The sequence below is a fragment of the Camelus dromedarius genome, chromosome 10, assembly GCF_036321535.1.
Source record: "Camelus dromedarius isolate mCamDro1 chromosome 10, mCamDro1.pat, whole genome shotgun sequence".
Taxonomy (NCBI): Eukaryota; Metazoa; Chordata; class Mammalia; order Artiodactyla; family Camelidae; genus Camelus; species Camelus dromedarius.
The window spans coordinates 18,896,437-18,916,371 of record NC_087445.1 but is presented as its reverse complement, the minus strand read 5'-3'; the positions used below and the strand labels follow the sequence as shown (position 1 = coordinate 18,916,371).

Sequence of the window (19,935 nt, the reverse complement as noted above, 5' to 3'; positions counted from 1 at the left end):
AGGAATAAATAATGGGAAAAGGAAGCTATAGTATGCGTAGTTACAGATCCGTTTAAACGTTTGTGATGGAAAATAAAAGCACGAAAATTTTACTTATAGTGGAATTCCATTGCGAGGCAAAAATTCAGGCAGTATTATTTACATTAAGCTGTCACAGTGAAAAGAGGCAAATGACATGTTTTAAATGATTAAAATTTGAAAATATGAACCAAAGTTATAATTGAAGTTGTCAGTTAAATTATATGGGGTAAGAATTACAGTTTTTTTTAATAGGGTAAAAGCTTTAAGCATCTTTCCTCTATACCTTCTGCTAGGTTTCCTTTCAGTTTCTCCAAAAGCCGCATTTCATTGTTACTCAAAAGGCAGAAGCCAGGAAGTGTAAATCTCAAAGTATGCCTTTGCGGAGAGAACTCAGCTGCCGTGAAAGGTTTATACTAAACATGCAGCATAATATACCACCACCCGTTCGGGCCTATTTAGTCCCGTGTACAAAGTGACCAAGGGCACGGCTCGCGCCCACCCTGCACAGCCCCGCTTCCCCAGCCCCCGCCCTTCAATGCCCGGCGCATTTCCTCCCACCCCCTACTCCGTACGCCCGCCCACTGGTGGTGTCACGGGGCCGCGCAGCCGCAGTAGCGGCCACGGCCGCTCCTAGCCCGGGGGATCCTGGGACCAGGCCTTTCCGGAAGGACCGGCTCGGCGTCCGGGGCTCGGCCCGTGTTCCAGGCCCAGGTCCCTGTTCCAGGCCCTTGCTTCAGGACGGGCCCGTAGCCACGGCGACGCTTTAGGGACAACGGAGGGCGCAGCGGGCCGCTCTCTGAGGTGCCGGGCCTCGCCGCCGAGCGAGCCACGGAGCCTCAGGACGTGGCGGCACCTCCCCCTTGGCCCGGAGCAGAACTGCGGGAGGAGCAGCCGCGCAGGCCGGACGAGGTGAACCGGGTCCCTTAACTGCCTTCAGGTGATGAATCGTCCGCTTAATAATCCGATTTGAGGTCCGTAGCCCTTTGTGGTACGGCCGCAGAACAGTTTTCAGTGGTTGACTGGTGTGTTCTGAGTGACTGTTTGCCCTTGATAAGGAAAGCGAGCTCTCTTGCTCTTGGGACATCCTCGTTTCCTTTAAAGCTTTCAGAAACCTCTGTCCGGAACACATCTTTGTGCAAGAGGAAGGCTTTCACATGAAAGTGTCTCTTGGTAACGGTGAAATGGGCGTCTCTGCCCATTTACAGCCTTGTAAGGCAGGAACTACACGTTTTTTCACCAGCAATACTCACAGTTCGGTGGTATTGCAAGGCTTTGATCAGCTTAGAATAGAAGGGTTGCTTTGTGATGTGACCCTGGTACCAGGTGATGGAGATGAAATCTTCCCGGTTCATCGAGCTATGATGGCGTCTGCTAGTGATTATTTCAAGGCTATGTTCACAGGTGGAATGAAAGAACAAGATTTAATGTGCATTAAGCTTCATGGGGTTAACAAAGTTGGTCTGAAAAAAATAATTGATTTTATATATACTGCAAAACTTTCTCTTAATATGGACAATCTTCAGGACACACTTGAAGCTGCCAGCTTTTTACAAATTTTACCTGTTTTAGACTTCTGTAAAGTATTTCTTATTTCAGGAGTCTCTTTAGATAACTGTGTTGAAGTTGGACGAATTGCCAACACCTACAATCTTATAGAAGTAGATAAATATGTCAATAATTTCATTCTGAAGAATTTTCCTGCATTGTTGGGTACTGGGGAGTTTCTAAAGCTCCCTTTTGAACGGCTTGCTTTTGTGCTTTCCAGCAATAGTCTTAAGCACTGTACTGAGCTTGAGCTCTTCAAGGCTGCCTGTCGCTGGCTAAGGTTGGAAGACCCCCGGATGGATTATGCTGCAAAATTAATGAAGAATATTCGTTTCCCACTGATGACACCACAGGACCTCATCAATTATGTGCAGACAGTAGATTTCATGAGAACAGACAATACCTGTGTGAATTTGCTTTTGGAAGCTAGCAATTACCAAATGATGCCATATATGCAGCCAGTGATGCAGTCAGATAGAACTGCTATTCGATCTGACTCGACTCACTTGGTTACATTAGGAGGGGTTTTGAGGCAGCAGCTGGTTGTCAGTAAAGAATTACGCATGTATGATGAAAGGGCTCAAGAGTGGAGATCTTTAGCCCCCATGGATGCGCCTCGTTACCAACATGGCATTGCTGTCATTGGAAACTTTCTTTATGTCGTTGGTGGTCAGAGTAATTATGATACAAAAGGAAAAACTGCTGTAGATACAGTTTTCAGATTTGATCCTCGGTATAATAAGTGGATGCAGGTTGCATCATTAAATGAAAAGCGCACATTTTTCCACTTGAGTGCTCTCAAAGGACACTTGTATGCGGTTGGTGGGAGAAGTGCAGCTGGTGAACTGGCCACAGTAGAATGTTACAATCCAAGAATGAATGAGTGGAGCTATGTTGCAAAAATGAGTGAACCCCACTACGGCCATGCTGGAACAGTGTATGGAGGCTTAATGTATATTTCAGGAGGAATTACTCATGACACCTTCCAAAATGAGCTCATGTGCTTTGACCCCGATACAGACAAATGGACACAGAAGGCTCCAATGACTACAGTCAGAGGTCTGCATTGCATGTGTACAGTTGGAGACAAGCTCTACGTCATTGGTGGCAATCACTTCAGAGGAACAAGTGATTATGATGATGTTCTAAGCTGTGAATACTATTCACCAACCCTTGACCAATGGACACCAATTGCTGCCATGTTAAGAGGTCAAAGTGATGTTGGAGTTGCTGTCTTTGAAAATAAAATCTATGTTGTAGGTGGATATTCTTGGAATAATCGTTGTATGGTAGAAATTGTCCAGAAATATGACCCAGAAAAGGATGAGTGGCATAAAGTTTTTGACCTTCCAGAGTCACTTGGTGGCATTCGAGCTTGTACTCTTACAGTTTTTCCACCTGAAGAAAACCCTGGGTCACCTTCTAGAGAGTCACCTCTTTCTGCACCCTCAGATCATTCTTAGGACTAAAGTGTAATACCTTTGCAGTGCGTCATGAATGATCCCATACTTCCCCTTCGGTTGTATCTTCCTACAGTGATTGGTACAGTTATTAGATAAAAAGGTAATTGCTGTTATTTGTGTTATTTGGCTTAGTATGTTTATCAAATGGTTAACAAATGTATTCTGAAAATATATTCAACATAGCCAGCTGTTATAACACAAGTAAAAAGATAAGTAGAAAAACGTTTGTTAGATGTCTTTTTGTGGTGTTGTGTAAGTCAAATTGTAGGTGATTGTAGTAAATGTATAATTTTGTTCATTTTGCTTCAAAGTTGAGTTTTCATCTTTGCAAAACATTGAAGGGAGGCTACCTGCTCTAATCTAAAATAATAATAAAAAAAGATCGCCAAGTTTTATTAGCTACCTCCCTTTTATCGTATTTTGAAATTTCATATTTTCATATAGCTGCCAACTCACCAGATTGTGTGAGTACATTCAGAATAGGTGAAGATTTTTAGGGAGACCAGAGAAATAATCATTTCAAAAATATTAAACAGTATACCCTACGTCAGGGTTTCGTATCGCTTTCTGAGGGGAGAGAGAACACACACACACACACTTACATATGTATATACATGCATACATACATAATTTTTAATTTGGCACTTCAGCTATAGTGAAGTTGTTTTTAAATTTAAATTCTTCCACCTAGCAGCTGTTTCTATTCAAATGAGAATTCACTACTAGAGAGTAGATGTGTGTGTAGTCTTAGTGAATTGATGTAGATAAGGGCTACAGCATACTAAATTGACAACCAGATTTGCCATGTGACTACATTGTTACTTAACATGAAACTTACATTACTTTTTCTGCTTGTATGCTTTCTGTAGCGTCGCTTTTATACAGGTTATTTAGCAAAGTTGAAGTCTCAGAGAATTGCTTTTGCTAAGTAAGTTTAGGCTCTACTATTTTCCACCTTTTTGTTCAGTAAAACTTACTACGTGAGAAAAGGCAAAGAAATGTTGAACAAAGTTACAGGATTTTAAGTTCAGTCTCTCAACTTAGTCATTCAAACATGACTATTTGATTTGAGGTGGTTGCCCTGGTTCTGCTCCAGCCCATGTGCATCCTGAGCTTTGTGTGATCTGGCTCAAGTTTATGATCTAAGCAAGCAGGAGATGTACTGTTTTGTATGAAATCAGAAGAATGTCCTTTTGGCTATGTCTAAAGGACAGGACCAACTTCAGATTCCCTAAGAAGTCAGCTATAGAAAGCCTAGGATACTGCTGTCTTGCAGGCAGTACTGAAGTAGATCTTCAGCCTCTTCAATACCAAGGGCATCCCTACTGGTTGAGAACCACATGGGGGGAATCTTAATGGGACTTTATCAGCAAATGGAATCAAAGGAGCCCTCTGAAGTGAGTGATTCTGAAGAATCTAAAGAGGTACTTCCCTGGAATAATTGTCTACCTGAAGAAAAAATTTACATATATCATTTACATACATATATCATTTACATACATACATATTTATGTCCCTGTACTTGGGAGATTGTCATAGTGTAAATCAGAAACAACCTCTTTATTGACAATCCCATAATAAAACTCAGGAACCAAGACAAAAGCAATTGGCTTCAAGGGATCTGAACCTTACTGCCCATATAGGTGATGATTCATTTTAATGCATTTTATGATTTCTGCATTGACAGAAATTTTCATACTTCTAATTTTTTAAACTCATTTTTTATTACTAAAAATAGCACATTTGAGTACATTTAGGAAATAGAAAAAGTAGAAATTGCTATTAACTTTGTGCATTGGATAAGCAAGAAAGAGCATCCCAATTACTTCCTTGATTGTGAGTTTAAATATTTGTATTTTTTGAGTAGTTCTGTTTCCTCTTTGATCAAATGTTCATGTCATTTGCCCTTGTAATACATATTGGAGTTGCTCTTTTTTTTCATATCAAGTAATAGAATCTCTTTATATAATAAATATAATTTAACTGGCATTCGCTTGTATTTATTTTTTTTCTCAGTCTTAGAGGTTTACAAAGGCAGAGCCAGTTATTTTTTTAGGTCAAACTTGTCTATCTTTTTGTATTTTGACCTTTTGGGTATAAATTTGCTACGGTTCTTTTATTTTTTACATGGTTTTTGATGCTAATTCTGATGTGCTGAGATGCTCTGCTTCTGTACAAGCTTTTCTCTTTCCCGTGTTGAAAAAAGACTTCTGCCCTTTATTATGTTTAACCATGTTGCTTTGTAGTTAACAAATTATCGTTTAACCTGGTAAGTTAACTACTCCACCTATGCCTGCTACCTCCAGCCTCACATGTCCCAGCTCTCATCTTTTTACTCTATAATTTTCTGTAGCTACAGGTCTCATAGTAATCATAAAACAGTTGGCTGATGGCTATGCTAATACTACTAATTAAATCTAGAATTCCTTCCTTACAGGCATGGAAATTTTAGGTGACTTTGAATTAAATGGAAAGAGGTTTTTCTTTTATAAGCTGGTAGTTTTTTACGGAAAATTCAGACTGGAAAAATATTTTAAAAAGGATAAAAATTGCAAGCACACAGCATTCTGTTAACATTTTATTTCTTGTTTTAGTTTTTGATAAGTTCAAAAGTTAACTTCTATTAGCTTTTCTGATCTAAAAATAATTCTTGTCTATTATAGTAAGTACAGGAAAACAAAAATGAACAAAAAGTGTAAATTATCAATGATTCCACATGCCAGAGATGACTTTTGTTAATACTAGAAGTATTATGCATACACATATGTACAGATATTGTCAAATACTTTTCAAATAAGCCAGACTGTAAGCTAAAATCTGGATGATAAAAGGAAATAAATTGAACTTTGAAAGGCATACACTGCCATCATTATGGCTTTCTCCACATTTTCCAAAATGTGAGTGTATTTAAAAATAATATGTAAGGTGCTTTTTTTTCCTAATTATCAAATGCATGTGCATTAAGAAAAACATTCCATTTTTGAACCAGGCAAATCCATACTTAAATTTTTTTCCCACTTGCCAAGAGTAGTTATTTCTGTAGTTTACCTGCAAAGGAAACACATTTAATCATGTTAAAAATTTTCTGCTTGTAAGTAAAATTATCTTGTTCTGATTATAAAGACAAAATATACTCCTACAGAAAATTTCTTTCAAAACTACGGAAAAATGTTACTGAGAAGTAAAACCAGTGTCTTACAACCCAGCACAACAACTGAAAGACCTTGGGGTAAGTTAACCTCTCTAAGCTTCATTTCCCCATTTGTCTAAGGGATTTTTGGTGAGTGTTAATGATTTTATCTATATCAGAATTATAAGGAGATAATATTATAAGGTGATTAGCATAAGATACACACGGAGAAGCATTTAGTAAGTGATACAGTGCTTCCTAATATAATTGGCACCATATTGCATCATAATTTTTGACTTTAGTTTTATCTTAATGATTTTCACAAGTTCTTGTATTTGAAAGTACTAAATGTCTATACAGTATTTCATCTAGGAATGTGCCTTCATATTTTTTCCATTTTCTTATGAGTATATATTTAAATACCTACCCCAGTCTTTTTTTTATTTTAAATTAAGCAAAATTTAATAATATTTCATAAAGTTTTGTCTATCTCTGACTATTACCCTGTGATAAATTCTAAGTAAAATCTGAGTCAAATAGTGTAGGTTTTTTTTAGGCTTTTGAAAAATATTGCCAAGCGTGTGTGAATATGTGTTTCCAGTAGAATGTGTTTAGTGATTATTTCAAAGGAAGTCTTGGCAATTCTAGTTATCTTACTGTTTGGATTTATATTTCTTTAATTGACTAGCAATACTGAATTTTTTGTTTATTGAGCATGTACATTTTTTCATATATGAATCATTTCCTGTCTATCATTTTAAATGTTCTCTTAGCTACAAAGACTTTTCGTCAATTTATGTCATTTTTATGGGGGGCAGGGGTATTCAGTTTTTTAAAATTCAGATACAGTTGACACAGCGTTCATATGTTAGTTTCAGGTGTACATAGTGATTTGATACATACTTATACTATGAAATGATCACCACAGTAAGTCTAGTTATCATCCATTACCACATATAGTTACACATTTTTCTTGTAATGAGAACTTTTAAGATCTACTCTTAGTAAATTTCAAATATACAATACAGTATTATTGATATACTCACTGGCTGTATGTTCTGCCTCCAGGACTGACTGACTTTACAACCGGAAGTTTGTACCTTTTGACAGCCTTCACCCATTCAGTTGAATAGTCAAATGTGTTTATCTTTTTGCATTTTGACCTTTTGGTGATAATTTTCTGGTTTTTTTTTTTTTTTAACATATTTCTGATGTTACAGTCCTTGTCCTTTATTTTATTGCTTTGTCAGTGCTTACTCTTAACATGCTGAGGTGGCATTTACTGCTTGTCTCTTGTTCAGATAGCTTTTCTTTTTTCTGGTTGAAATGAAGATTAATTTTTCTTACAAATTTATAAAAATTCATTTTATATTAAGAATATTAATCTTTATTTACAGCAAGTATTTTCCCATTATTTTTCTTTGAGTATATGTCTTAACATACAAGGTATTTTTTTGTAATGTAGTGAAATTCATTTTTCCTTTGTTATTTTTTCCATGTTTTCTTGCACAATTTTCTCCCATCATGTGATGGTATAATTACCTTAGTATTTTACATTATTGTTATGGATACAGCTTTTTACTAGACTTCTGCTATAAAATTTAATGTATGTTTCCAAGTTATTATCCAATTGTTCTATCACAACTTTTTGAATAATCTACTTTCTCACTAAATTTTTATGGTATTTTAAATCATGTGATAATATTTTATTTATAATATGGGCACGCTAGGGTCTTTCTCTTCAGTTTCAATGATCTTTTATTCAAGTTGTCTTTGGCATATAGATGGCTGTTTTGAATTGGATTTTTGTTTTCACATTATATTCCAAACTATGTTGCAGTAGGAGGAAAAACATGATTTTACCATGTTGGTTTTCTGTTACTACTTTCATTGATTATTTTCTCTTCTTTTTTCATAAATATCATTCCTTTTTTTTTTAATTAAAAAGTTTTGATGGTATTAATAGGATTTTTTTGATGTACAATTTGATGTATTTTGAAACCACCACTACAATCAAGATAGCTAACGTTTTCAACACCCACCAAGAGGTACAGTTTTCAAATTCCTAATTTATCCCTTCTCACCTTTATTTACTCCTTGGTAATCATAAGTTTGTTTCCTATGTCTCTGGGTCTGTTTCTGTTTTGTAGATAAATTCATTGGTGTCCTTTTTTTTTTTTTTTTTTTTTTAAAGATTCCACATACAAGCAATATGATACGGCATTTTCCTTTCTCTTTCTAGCTTCACTTAGAATGACGATCTCCAGGTCTATCCATGTTGCTGCACATGGCATTATTTTATTATTATGGTTGAGTAGTATTCCACTGTGTGTGTGTGTGTGTGTATGTATGTATGTATACACACCTATATACCACAACTTCTTTATACAGTCATCTGTCAATGGATATTTGGGTTGTTTCCATGTCTTGGCTTTTGTAAATAGTGCTGTTGTGAACATTGAGGTGAGTGTGTCTTTTTGAACATACTCTTTTCTGGATATATGCCCAGGAGTGGGATTGCTGGATCATACAGTAAGTCTATATTTAGTTTGGTTTTTTCTTTCTGTGTATGTATATGTATATGTGTGTGTGTGTGTGTGTGTATATATACATATATATATAAGTATAGTTTACAAGGTGTTGATTTCTGGTGTACAGCATAATGCTTCAGTCATACATGAGCATACATATATTTGTTTTCATATTCTTTTTCACCATAGGTTACTATATGGTATTGAATATAGTTCCTTGTGCTATACAGGATGAACTTCTTCATCTATTTTATATATAATAGTATCTGCAAATCTCAAACTCCCAATTTAACCCTTCCCACCCCTTTCCCCAATGGTAACCATAAGTTTCTGTGAGTTCTGAGTAAGTGTGAGTCTGTTTTTGTTTTGTAAGTTTGTCTTATTTTTTAGATTCCACATATAAGTGATATCATATGGTATTTTTCTTTCTTTTTCTGGCTAACTTCACTTAAAATCACATTCTCCAGGGACATCCATGTTGCTGCAAATGGCTTTTTTTAATGGCTGAGTAGAATTCCATTTTATAAATATACCACAGCTTCTTTATCCAGTCATCTGTCAGTGGACCTTTAGGTCATTTCCATGTCTTGGCTATTGTAAATAGTGCTGCTATGAACATTGGGGTGCATGTATCTTTTTGTTTTAAGGTTCTGGATATATGCCCAGGGAATGGGATTGCTGGATCATATAATAAGTCTATTTTTAGTCTTTTGAGGTATCTCCATACCGTTTTCCATAATGGTTGCACCAAACTACATTCTCACCAGCAGTGCAGGAGGGTTCCCTTTTCTCCACAGCCTCTCCAGCATTTATTGTTTGTGGACTTTTGGATGATGGCTATTCTGACTGGTGTGAGGTGATAGCTCATTGTAGTTCTGATTTGCATTTCTCTGATAATTAGCAATATTGAGCATTTTTTCATGTGCCTGTTGGCCATTTGTATGCCTTCATTGGAGAATTGCTTGTTTAGGTCTTCTGTCCATTTTTGGATTGGGTAATTTGTTTTTTTATTATTAAGTTGTATGAGGTATATATATATATTTTCTGGAAATTAAGCCCTTGGCAGTCTCATCTTTTGCAAATATTTTCTCCCGTTCTGTAGGTTGCCATTTTGTTTTGCTTATGGTTTCCTTTGCTATGCAAAAGTTTTTAAGTTTAATTAGGTCCTATTTGTTTATTTTTGCTTTTATTTCTATTGCCTGGGTAGACTGCCCTAGGAGAACATTGCTAAGATTTTTCTTCTAGGAGATTTATTGTGTCTCATCTTACATTTAAGTCTTTAAGCCATTTTGAGTTTATTTTTGTGTATGGTGTGAGGGAATGTTCTAACTTCATTGATTTACATGCAGCTGTTCAGTTACCCCAACAGCATTAGCTGAATATTTTTAGTTTTTTAAGGAACCTCCATACTTTCTTCCACAGTGGTTGCACCAATTTACATTCCCACCAACAGTATAAGAGGGTTCCTTTTTCTCCACACCCTCTCCAGCATTTATCATTTGGAGACTTTTTAATGATGGCCATTCTGACTGGTGTGAGGTGATATCTCAGTGTAGTTTTGATTTGCCTTTCTCTAACAATTAGTGATGTTGAGCATCTTTTCATGTACTTGTGGCCATCTGTATGTCTTCTTTGGAAAGATATCTATTTAGGTCTTCTGCCAATTTTTTCATTGAGTTTCTTGTTTTTTTGATATTAAGGTGTATGAGCTGTTTGCATATTCTGGAAATTAGTGCTTTGTCATTTGCATCATTTGCAAATATTTTCTTCCATTCTGTAGGTTGTCTTTTTGTTTTGTTGATGGTATCCTTAGCTGTGCAAAAGCTTTTAAGTTTAATCAGATCCCATTTGTTTATTTTTGCTTTTATTTCCATTACTGTAGGAGCTGGTTCAAAAAGTATATTGCTGTAATTTATGTCAAAGTGTTCTGCCTATGTTTTCCTCTAGGAGTTTTATAGTGTCTGGTCTTACATTTAGGTCTTTAATCCAGTTTGAGTTTATTTTTGTATATGGTGTTAAAGAATGTTCTAATTTCAGTCTTTTACAGATAGTTGCCCAGTTTTCCCAGCACCACTTATTGAAGAGACTGTCTTTTCTCCATTGTATATTCTTGCATCCTTTGTCATAGATTAATTGACCATAAGTTTGTGGGCTTATTTCTGGATTTTTATCCTGTTCCATTGATCTATGTGCCTGTTTTTGTGCCGGTACCATGCTGTTTTAATTACTGTAGCTTTGTAGTACAGTCTGAAGTGAGAGAGTGTGATTCCCCCAGCTGTTCTTTTTCAAGATTGTTTTGGCTATTTGGAGTCTTGTGTTTCCATACAAATTTTAACATTTTTTGTTCCACCTCTGTGAAAAATGTCATTGGTAATTTGATAGGGATTGCACTGAATCTGTATATTGCCTTGGGTAGTATGGCCATTTTAACAGTATTGATTCTTCTAATCCAAGAGCACGGTATATCTTTCCATCTGTTTATGTCATCTTCAACTTCTTTCATCAGTGTCTTACAGTTTTCAGAGTACAGGTCTTTTGCCTCCTTGGGTAAGTTCATTCCTAGGCATTTTATTCTTTTTGGTGCAATGGTAAATGGTATTGTTTCCTTAATTTCTTTTTCTATTTCGTTATTAGTGTATAGAAATGCAACTGATTTCTGTATATTAATTTTATATCCTGCAACTTTACCAGATTCATTGATGAGCTCTAGTAGTTTTCTGGTCGCTTCATTAGGGTTTTCTATGTACAGTTATCATGTCGTCTGCAGTGACATTTTTACTTCTTCGTTTCCAATTTGCATTCCTTTTTCCTCTCTGCATATTATAAAAACCTTGTTTAATAACATAAAGCATTGGTTAATACTTCCAGCAAATTATAGTGTAACATGAGGCATTGTGTCTTGTAGGTAAGTTTTGTTTTTTTTTTTTTAGGTTTTTTTTTGGGGGGTGGCAGGAGATAATCTGGTTTATTTAGTTTGTAGATAATTTTAATAGGGATAATTCTAGTTTTAGAATTCCTCTGTAGAGGGATATTCTTGATCTAGTTCATGAAGTATCTCTATTCTTCATTAGTTGGAAGTCTTAAAAAAATCAGTGATTCCTATTTAATTTCTTTCTGATAGTTCATCAGTTTATCACAAGTGTTTATCAAAATTTACTGAAGTGGCAACCTAATTTTTCTCATGTCAGATACTGAGAAAGTTTTTTTTGTCTGTTTCCAACTGTTGGGTTAGATTAGAAAGCACTCTCATACCTTGCTGACTGCATTATCAATTGGTATAGTTTAGAAAGTAATTTGGCAAGAGTAGTGAAAGATTATCTTCCAGATTTCATACCATTTGGATGTTAAATGTATTACTGGAATTAGTAAAAAAAAAAAAAAAAAAAAAAAAAAAGTAAGCCCAAAATTGTTAATATCAGCATGACACTATTATTATTTGCTTCCTAATATGACCTCATCAGACCTTCCATAAATTTACTTCCACAAAATGAATTTTCTGGAATTCTTTCCCTGATTTTCATACTTTATCTGTGTCTCTAGTATCCACTGTTAAGCATATATTTGAATGGCTAGTATCCACTGTTAAGGAGGATGTATTTGAATGCCTGAGTGATCGTTGAAAAAAAAGACTTAGATACTCACTAAAGATGATTGCACACACTGCAGAACTGTTGAGGTGTGGTGCTTAACCAAATGCAGTAATAATAGGTAGCTCCTCTATTTTCTTGGTAACAGTCTCTGAGCAACCACTTTCTAGATGTTAATGTCATTTTGCCATCTACTGTTTGAAATTTAAAATCCTTATTTAGATAGGTTACAGAAAATGTATGCTTTTAAACGAAACAGTAATGACAAAAACTAGCAGAAATTTTCATAGTGTGTGTGAGAAAGTTTAGTCTTCAACTCGTACTTAATTACATAATTGAATACAAAAAAACCTATGGTAACTCTTGGTGTATAGAGTGGGTCAGATACTCAGAGAATATATTTCTTTCTGAGGTTTTATTTAAAAGAGTTTTTAAATTGAAGTATAGTTGATGTGCAGTATTATATAAGGCATACAGTATAGTGATTCAAAATTTTTAAAGGTTTTACTCCATTTATAGTTACTATAAAATATCAGCTATATTCCCTTGTATGATGTATTCTTATAGGTTGTTTTATAGATAATAGTTTATACCCCCCAATCCTCTACCCCTATAATGCCCCTCCTCCCTCCCCTTTCCCCACTGTAACCACTAGCTCTTTATATCTGTGACTCTGCTTCTTTGTGTTATATTCACTAGTTTGTTGTATTTTTTAGATTCCACATATAATGATATCATAAAGTAATTATCTTTCTCTGTCTGACATTTCACTTAGCAAGTTTTTCCATGTTGCTGCAAATGGCAAAACTTCCTTTTTTATGGCTGAGTAGTACTCCATTTTATACAGATACCACATCTTTATCCATTCATACGTTGATGGACACTAAGGTTGCTTCCATGTTTTGGCAATTATAATGCTGCTATTGTAATGCTGCTATGAACATTTGGGGTGCATGTATTTTTCAGATTGGTGTTTTGGGGGTTTTTTGGATTTATACCCAGAAATGTAGTTGCTGGGTCATGTGGCAGTTCTATTTTTAGTTTTTGAGAAACTTCCATATTGTTTTCCACAGTGGCTGCACCAGTTTACACTCCCACCAATAGCGTACGAGGGTTCTCTTTTCTCCACTCCCTCACGAATATTTGTTGTGTTGTCTTTTTTATGATAATCTGATAGATGTGAGGGGATACCTTGTTTTGGTTTTGATTTGCATTTCCCTGATGACTAGTGATACTGAGCATCTGTTTCATGTGCCTGCTGGCCATCCACATTTTCTCTTTGGAAAATTGTCTTTTCAGTTCTTTTCCCCATTTTTTTTTTTTTTTGAGGTTGTGTTGTATGAGGTGTTTGTATGTGTTGGGTATTAACCCCTCATCAGTCATATCATTTGCAAAGATTTTCTCCTAATAAGTAGGTTGTCTTTGCATTTTGTTGATGCTTTTCTTTGCTGTGCAAAAGCTTTTAAGTTTAATTAGGTCCCATTTGTTTATTTTTGCTTTTATTTCATTTTAGGAGATGGATCCAAAACAAATATTGCTAGTTTATGTCAAATAGTGTTCTGCCAATGTTTTCCTCTAGGAATTTTATGGCATCCCATATCTTACATTTAGGCCTTTAATCCACGTTGAATTTATTTTTGTATATGGTATTAGAGAATGTTCTAATTTCATTGTTTTACATGTAGCTGTCCAGTTTCCCCAGCACCACTTATTGAACAGACTGTCTTTCCTCCATTGTGTATTCTCGCCTCCTTTGTTGTGGGTTAATTGACCATAAGTGTGTGGGCTTATTCTGGGCTCTCTATTCTTTTCTATTGATCTAAGTGTCTGTTTTTGTGCCAGTACCATGTTTTGATTACTGCAGCTTTATGATATAGTATGAAGCCAGGGAAATGATACCTTCAGCTCTGTTCTTTCTCAATATTGTTTTGGTTATTTGGGGTCTTTTGGATTGCCACACAAATTTTAAAATTATTTGTTCTAGTTCTGTGAAAAATGCCATTGGTATTTTGATACGGATTGCATTGAATCTGTAGATTGCCTTGGGTTATGCTAACAACATTAATTCTTCCAGTCCAAGAACATGGTTTATCTTTCCCTCTGTTTATGTCATCTTCAGTTTCTTTCATCAGAGTCATATAGTTCTCAAGTACATATATTTTGCTTCCATAGGTAGGTTTATTCTGAAGTATTTTACTTTAATACAGTGGTAAGTGGGAGTTTATTTAATTTCTGATAGTTCATTATTAGTCTATAGAAATGCAACTGATTTCTGTATATTAATTTTGTATCCTGTAACTTTACTAATTCACTGATGAGATCTAGTAGTTTTCTTTAGTGGTGTCTTTAGGATTTTCTGTGTATAGATCATGTCATCTGCAAATACTGACAGTTTAACTTACTTCCTTTCCAATTTAATTCTTTTTATTTCTTGATCTTCTCTGATTGCTGTGCCTAGGACTTCCAAAACTATGTTGAATAAAAGTAGCAACAGTGGACATCCTAGTCTTGTTCCTGTCTTTTCACTGTTGTGTATGTTGTTAGCTGTGGGTCTCTCCTATATGGCCTTTATTATCTTATGTTCCCTCTGTGCCTGTGGAGAGTTATCATAAATGGATGCTGAATTTTGTTAGCTTTTTCTGCATCTGTTGCAATGATTTTTGGTTTTTATTCTTCTGTTTGTCAATGTGGTATATTAGATTGATTTGTGGATATTCAAAAATCCTTCTATCCCTGGGATAAATCTCACTTAATCATGGTGTATGATCCTTTTACTGTATTGTTGGATTCGGTTTGCTAATTTTTTCTGAGGACTTTTGCAACTATGTTAATCAGTGATATCAGCCTGTAGTGTGTGTGTTTTGGGGGAGGTCTTTGTCTGGTTTTGGTATCAGGGTGATGGTGGCCTTGTAAAATGGGCTTGGAAGTGTTCCTTCCTCTGCAATTTTTGGAATAGTTTCAGAAGAATAAGTGTTAACTCTTCTCTAAATGTCTGGTAGAATTTACCTGAAGCCATCTGGTCCTGGACTGTTTGTTGGGAGTGTTTAAATTACTGATTCAATTTCATTACTGGTAGTTGGCCTGTTCATATTTTCTACTTTATCTGGTTCAGTCTTGGGGAGCTTGTACCTCTCTAAGAATTTGTGCATTTCTTCCAGGTTGTCCATTTTATTGGCATGTAGTTGTTCTTAGAAGTCTTTATGATCCTTTGTATTTCTGTGGTGTCAGTTGTAACTTCTTTTTCAGTTATGATTTCATGTATCTGGGCCCTCTCCCTTTTTTTCTTGATGAGTTTGGCTAAAGGTTTATCAATTTTATCTTTTCAAAGAACCAGCTTTTAGTCTTTGATCTTTTCTATTGTTGTTTTAGTCTATTTCATTTATTTCTGCTCTGATCTTTAGGATTTCTTTTCTACTAACTTCGGGTTTTGTTTGTTCTTTCCCTAGTTCCTTTAGGTGTAAGATTAGGTTGTTTACGTGAGATTTCTCTTCTTTCCTGAGGTAAACTTGTATCGCTATAAACTTGCCCTTAGAACTGTTTTTTCTGCATTGCATAGGTTTTGGATCATTGTGTTTTCACTTTCATTTGCCTGTAGATATTTTTTATTTCCTACGTGATTTCTTCATGATCCATTGGTTGTTTAGCCTCTACATATTTGTGGGTTTTGCAGATTTTTCTAGTTGATTTCTAGTCTCAGCATTGTGGTCAGAAAAGATGCTTGGTGTGATTTCAATTTTCTTAAGTTAACACAGGCTTGTTTTGTGGTACAGAATGTAATCTATCCTGTTGAGTGCCCTTGAAAAGAATGTGTATTCTCCCTTTGGATGGAATGCCTTCTCTCTCCATCTGGTCTAATGTGTCATTTAAGGCCAGTCTTTACTTACTTCTTTTCTGTCTGATCTGTCCACTGATGTAAGTGAGGTGTTAATGTCCCCTACTACTATTGTTACTGTCAGTTTCTCCTTTTATGTACATTAATATTGCCCTTTATATATTTAGATGCTCCTATATTGGGTCACATTTACATTTGTTAAATTTTCTTATTGATCATTATATAATGACCTTTCTTGTCTTTTGTGATAAAAGTCTACTCTATCTAATAAGTATTGTTGCTCCAGCTTTCTTTCCATTTCCATGGAGTATTTTTTTCATCCTCTCACTTTCAGTCTGTCTGTGTCTTTAGATCCGAAGGGACTCTCTTGTAGGCACCATATATGTATGGGTTTTGTTTTTGTATCCATTCAGCCACTCTGTGTCTTGGAGTATTTAGTCCATTTACATCTAAGGTAATTATAGACATGTATGGTCTTACTGCCATTTTGTTAATTGTTTTGGGGGTTATTGTAGTTTTTTCCCTTTTGTTCTCTTGTGACTTGATGACCATCTTTGTTACATTTAGATTCCCTTTTCTTTTAGGGGTGGAGGGCTGGAGAGGGAGGTAATTAGGTTTATTTTATTTCTAGAGGCGGCACTGGGGATGGAACCCAGGACCTCCTGCATGCTGGAGCATGCACTCTACCAGTTGAGCTACGCCCGCCCTCCCACCCTTCCGGGCTCCCTTTTCTTTTGTTACCCAACCCTCTGTCTCTAGTTTACTTCTAGAGGAGGCACTGGGGATGGAACCCAGGACCTCCTGCATGCTGGAGCATGCACTCTACCAGTTGAGCTACGCCCGCCCTCCCACCCTACCGGGCTCCCTTTTCTTTTGTTACCCAACCCTCTGTCTCTAGTTTACTTCTAGAGGAGGCACTGGGGATGGAACCCAGGACCTCCTGCATGCTGGAGCATGCACTCTACCAGTTGAGCTACGCCCGCCCTCCCACCCTTCCGGGCTCCCTTTTCTTTTGTCTGTCACAGATTTTTTGGTTTCTGGTTACCATGAGGTTTTTATACAGCAGTCTACATAGACACATGATTGTTTTAAGTTGCTGGTCTCTTAATTTCAAATGCATTTTTAAAACCCTGCATCCATATTCTTCTCCCCTCAGGTTTACTATTTTTGATACATTTTATATCTAATTTTTTATGTATCCCTTAACTGCTTATTGTGGATATAGATGATTTTACTACTTTTGTTGTTGAACCTTCCTCCTAGCTTATGTGTGAGTGCTTTCCTACCTTTACTCTATATTTACTGGTACCTTTACTGGTGAGCTTTCCCATTTCATAATTTTCTTGTGGCGCTTCCTCTTTTGCCTAGAGTGGTTCCTTAATCATTTGTTGTAAAGCTGGTTTGGTGGTGCTTAACTCTTAGTTTTTGCTTGTCTATAAAGCTTTCTGATCTCTCCAGCAGATCTGAATGAAAGTGTTATTGGGTAGAGTGTTCCTGGTTGTAGGTTTTTATCGTTCATCACTTTATATATGTCTTGCCACTCCCTTCTAGTCTGCAGAATTTCTGCTATAAAATCAGCTGATAACCTTATGGGAGTTTTCTTGTTACTTTCCCCTTGGTGCTTTTAATATTCTCCTTACCTTTAATTTTTGTCATTTTAATTATGATGTGGCATGGTGTGTTCCTCTTTGGGTTAATCTTTATGGGACTCTGTGCTTCCTGGACTTGGGTGACTGTTTCCCAGGTAAGGAAGTTTTCAGCAGGGCCCAGAGACCCCAGAGCTGGTGTCAGGTTGCTGTGGGGGGAGGCAGGGCATTTCCTGACACAGTTGGGTACTGGGTCCATGGTATCCCAAACCAGGTGTTGGCCTGTTAGTGGGCAAGGTCAGGGTCCAGCTTGTCCTAAAGGAGGTTCTGGCCTGCTGGATGCAGCCTGGGTCCCCAGGCTTTGTGATTATGGTTTTCTTGAGTCTAATATCTGCCCCTGGTGGGTGAGGCTAGTCTAGAAGTGTGTCTAAAGGTGGCTGGAGGGTCAGCAAGTCCTTAAGCAGCCTGTCTGCTGATAGCTGGGGCTATGTCCCCACCCAGTTGCTTGGTCTGAAGTGTCCCAGCACTGGCCTCTATAGGCTGTTGGGCGGACCCAGGTCTTGGTGCTAATAAGCTAGAGGGAGGATCCCAGAATGACACCTGCTTGCAGCAATGCCCACATAGTAAAAGGAGCTCCCAAGTATGGCTGCCACCACTGTCTATGTCCCTAGGGTTAACTGCAGTCACCTCCACACCCAACCTCTCTGTAAGACTCTCCAAGACCAGCAGGTAGGTCTTACCAGGCTCCCATCAAATTACTGCTTTTTCCCTGGGTCCTGCTGCATGTGATTTTATGTGCCCTTTAAAGAGTGAACTCTACTTCCCCCAGTCCTTTGGTACTCCTGAAATTAAGCCCCTTTGTCCTCCAAAGCCAAATGCTCTGGGGGCTCCAGTTAGCCATGCAGGACCCCCAGGCTGGGTAACCTGAGTGGGCTCAGAACTGACTCCTGTGGGAGAACGTCTGCAATATTAGTCTCCAATTTGTGGGTCGCCCACCTTTGGGTAGGGAAATTGAGTATATCTGAATCCACCCTTCCTACCTGTCTCACTGTGTTTCCTTCTGTCTTCAGTTGTAGAAGATCTTTGCTAGTGGGTTCAAGTCTTTTTCATCAATGGTTTTTCTGCAAATAGTTGCAATTCTGGTGTGCTCATGAAAGAAGTAAGCGCAGGATCTCTTATACTTCGTCATCTTGGCCATAGAGAATATATTTATTGATATAACAAAAAGATTTAAATTGCTTTAACTTTTACTAATAAGTTCACATAATTTGAGTTTTATAAGAAACTTGCCACATTTCATCTGGATTCTCAGCATTCACACCCACTACTACATGGTTTTTTTGAATGGGTTACCCGTAACTTTTTGGGTTTTTTTTAGCAGACCTTCAGTTTACAGAATAAGACAGAGTAAATCACTGCAATGTCATCACGAATGTAATGTACCAATTTCCAGGTATAAAAAAACCAGACAAACTTACAACCCTTTAAGAGCTTTTTATATTGGCTTGCTCGTGCAGATGCTAGGATCAGATCACTGCTCTACTTTCATCCTGTCCAGCCAGCAACACATATACAGAAGCACACAGGTGTGATACAGTGGTTTCTGCACCAGCAGACCAAATTCTTTCTAGTGCCATCCATGGACTCAAGGAAAGCCTGTTTCTTGGCTATGGGAACAGTAAGAGTGGTGTAACTACTCATTTCCTCAATCTCCAAAACACGGCCTCTTAGCAAAATCGTTTCATATATGGAGCATTCTTTCCCCTCAGGATGGCTATGACTGAAATCAGGTGACCTCTTCGTTGTCCTCCTGAAGGCTATGAAGAGTTCACTTATGACCATATTTCTTTTCTAGATAGAACTGAAGGAACAAGGTTGTATTCCATGCAATATTAGAGCAAGATTAATATAAAGCTGATGACAGCAGTTAAGGTCTGGTACCTGAGCTCAGATGTTTCATTGGTTATATGGCCCCTTCTCCTGGCTCCTTAGTGGTCCATCATCCAGAAGGCTGTTACTATTACAGGTAGCAGTTTTATCCTTTGCTTCATTTACCCAAGAGCCAGTCAGCAGGGTCTGTGTGTGTGAGTGGACTACACGTCTAATTTCTACTGACTCAACTTTATATTCTTAGTTAGAAGTATAGTTTATCACTTAGAAGTCAAAACATTCTTCCAGCCAGGAATTAGTGATCCACAAAAACTTTCTAACTCATGGTGTAAGTCATGAACCAAAATACA

General features: G+C 37.0%; 1 protein-coding gene and 1 long non-coding RNA gene across 2 annotated transcripts in view; both read left to right on the top strand.

Annotated features, from left to right (window-relative positions):
- Nucleotides 1–630: 630 nt before the first annotated feature.
- KLHL9 (kelch like family member 9) lies at nt 631–5,018 on the top strand. The gene has a single exon (XM_010999248.3). It carries the CDS (start codon nt 1,176–1,178, stop codon nt 3,027–3,029), a length of 1,854 nt encoding a protein of 617 aa, XP_010997550.1. The 5' UTR covers nt 631–1,175; the 3' UTR covers nt 3,030–5,018.
- Nucleotides 5,019–8,017: 2,999 nt separating this feature from the next.
- LOC135322260 (uncharacterized) overlaps nt 8,018–19,935 on the top strand; it is a 40,790-nt gene continuing 28,872 nt past the window's right edge. The window contains exon 1 of the long non-coding RNA XR_010382631.1: nt 8,018–8,207. This is a non-coding gene — a long non-coding RNA (uncharacterized LOC135322260). The remainder of the gene's footprint in view (nt 8,208–19,935) is intronic.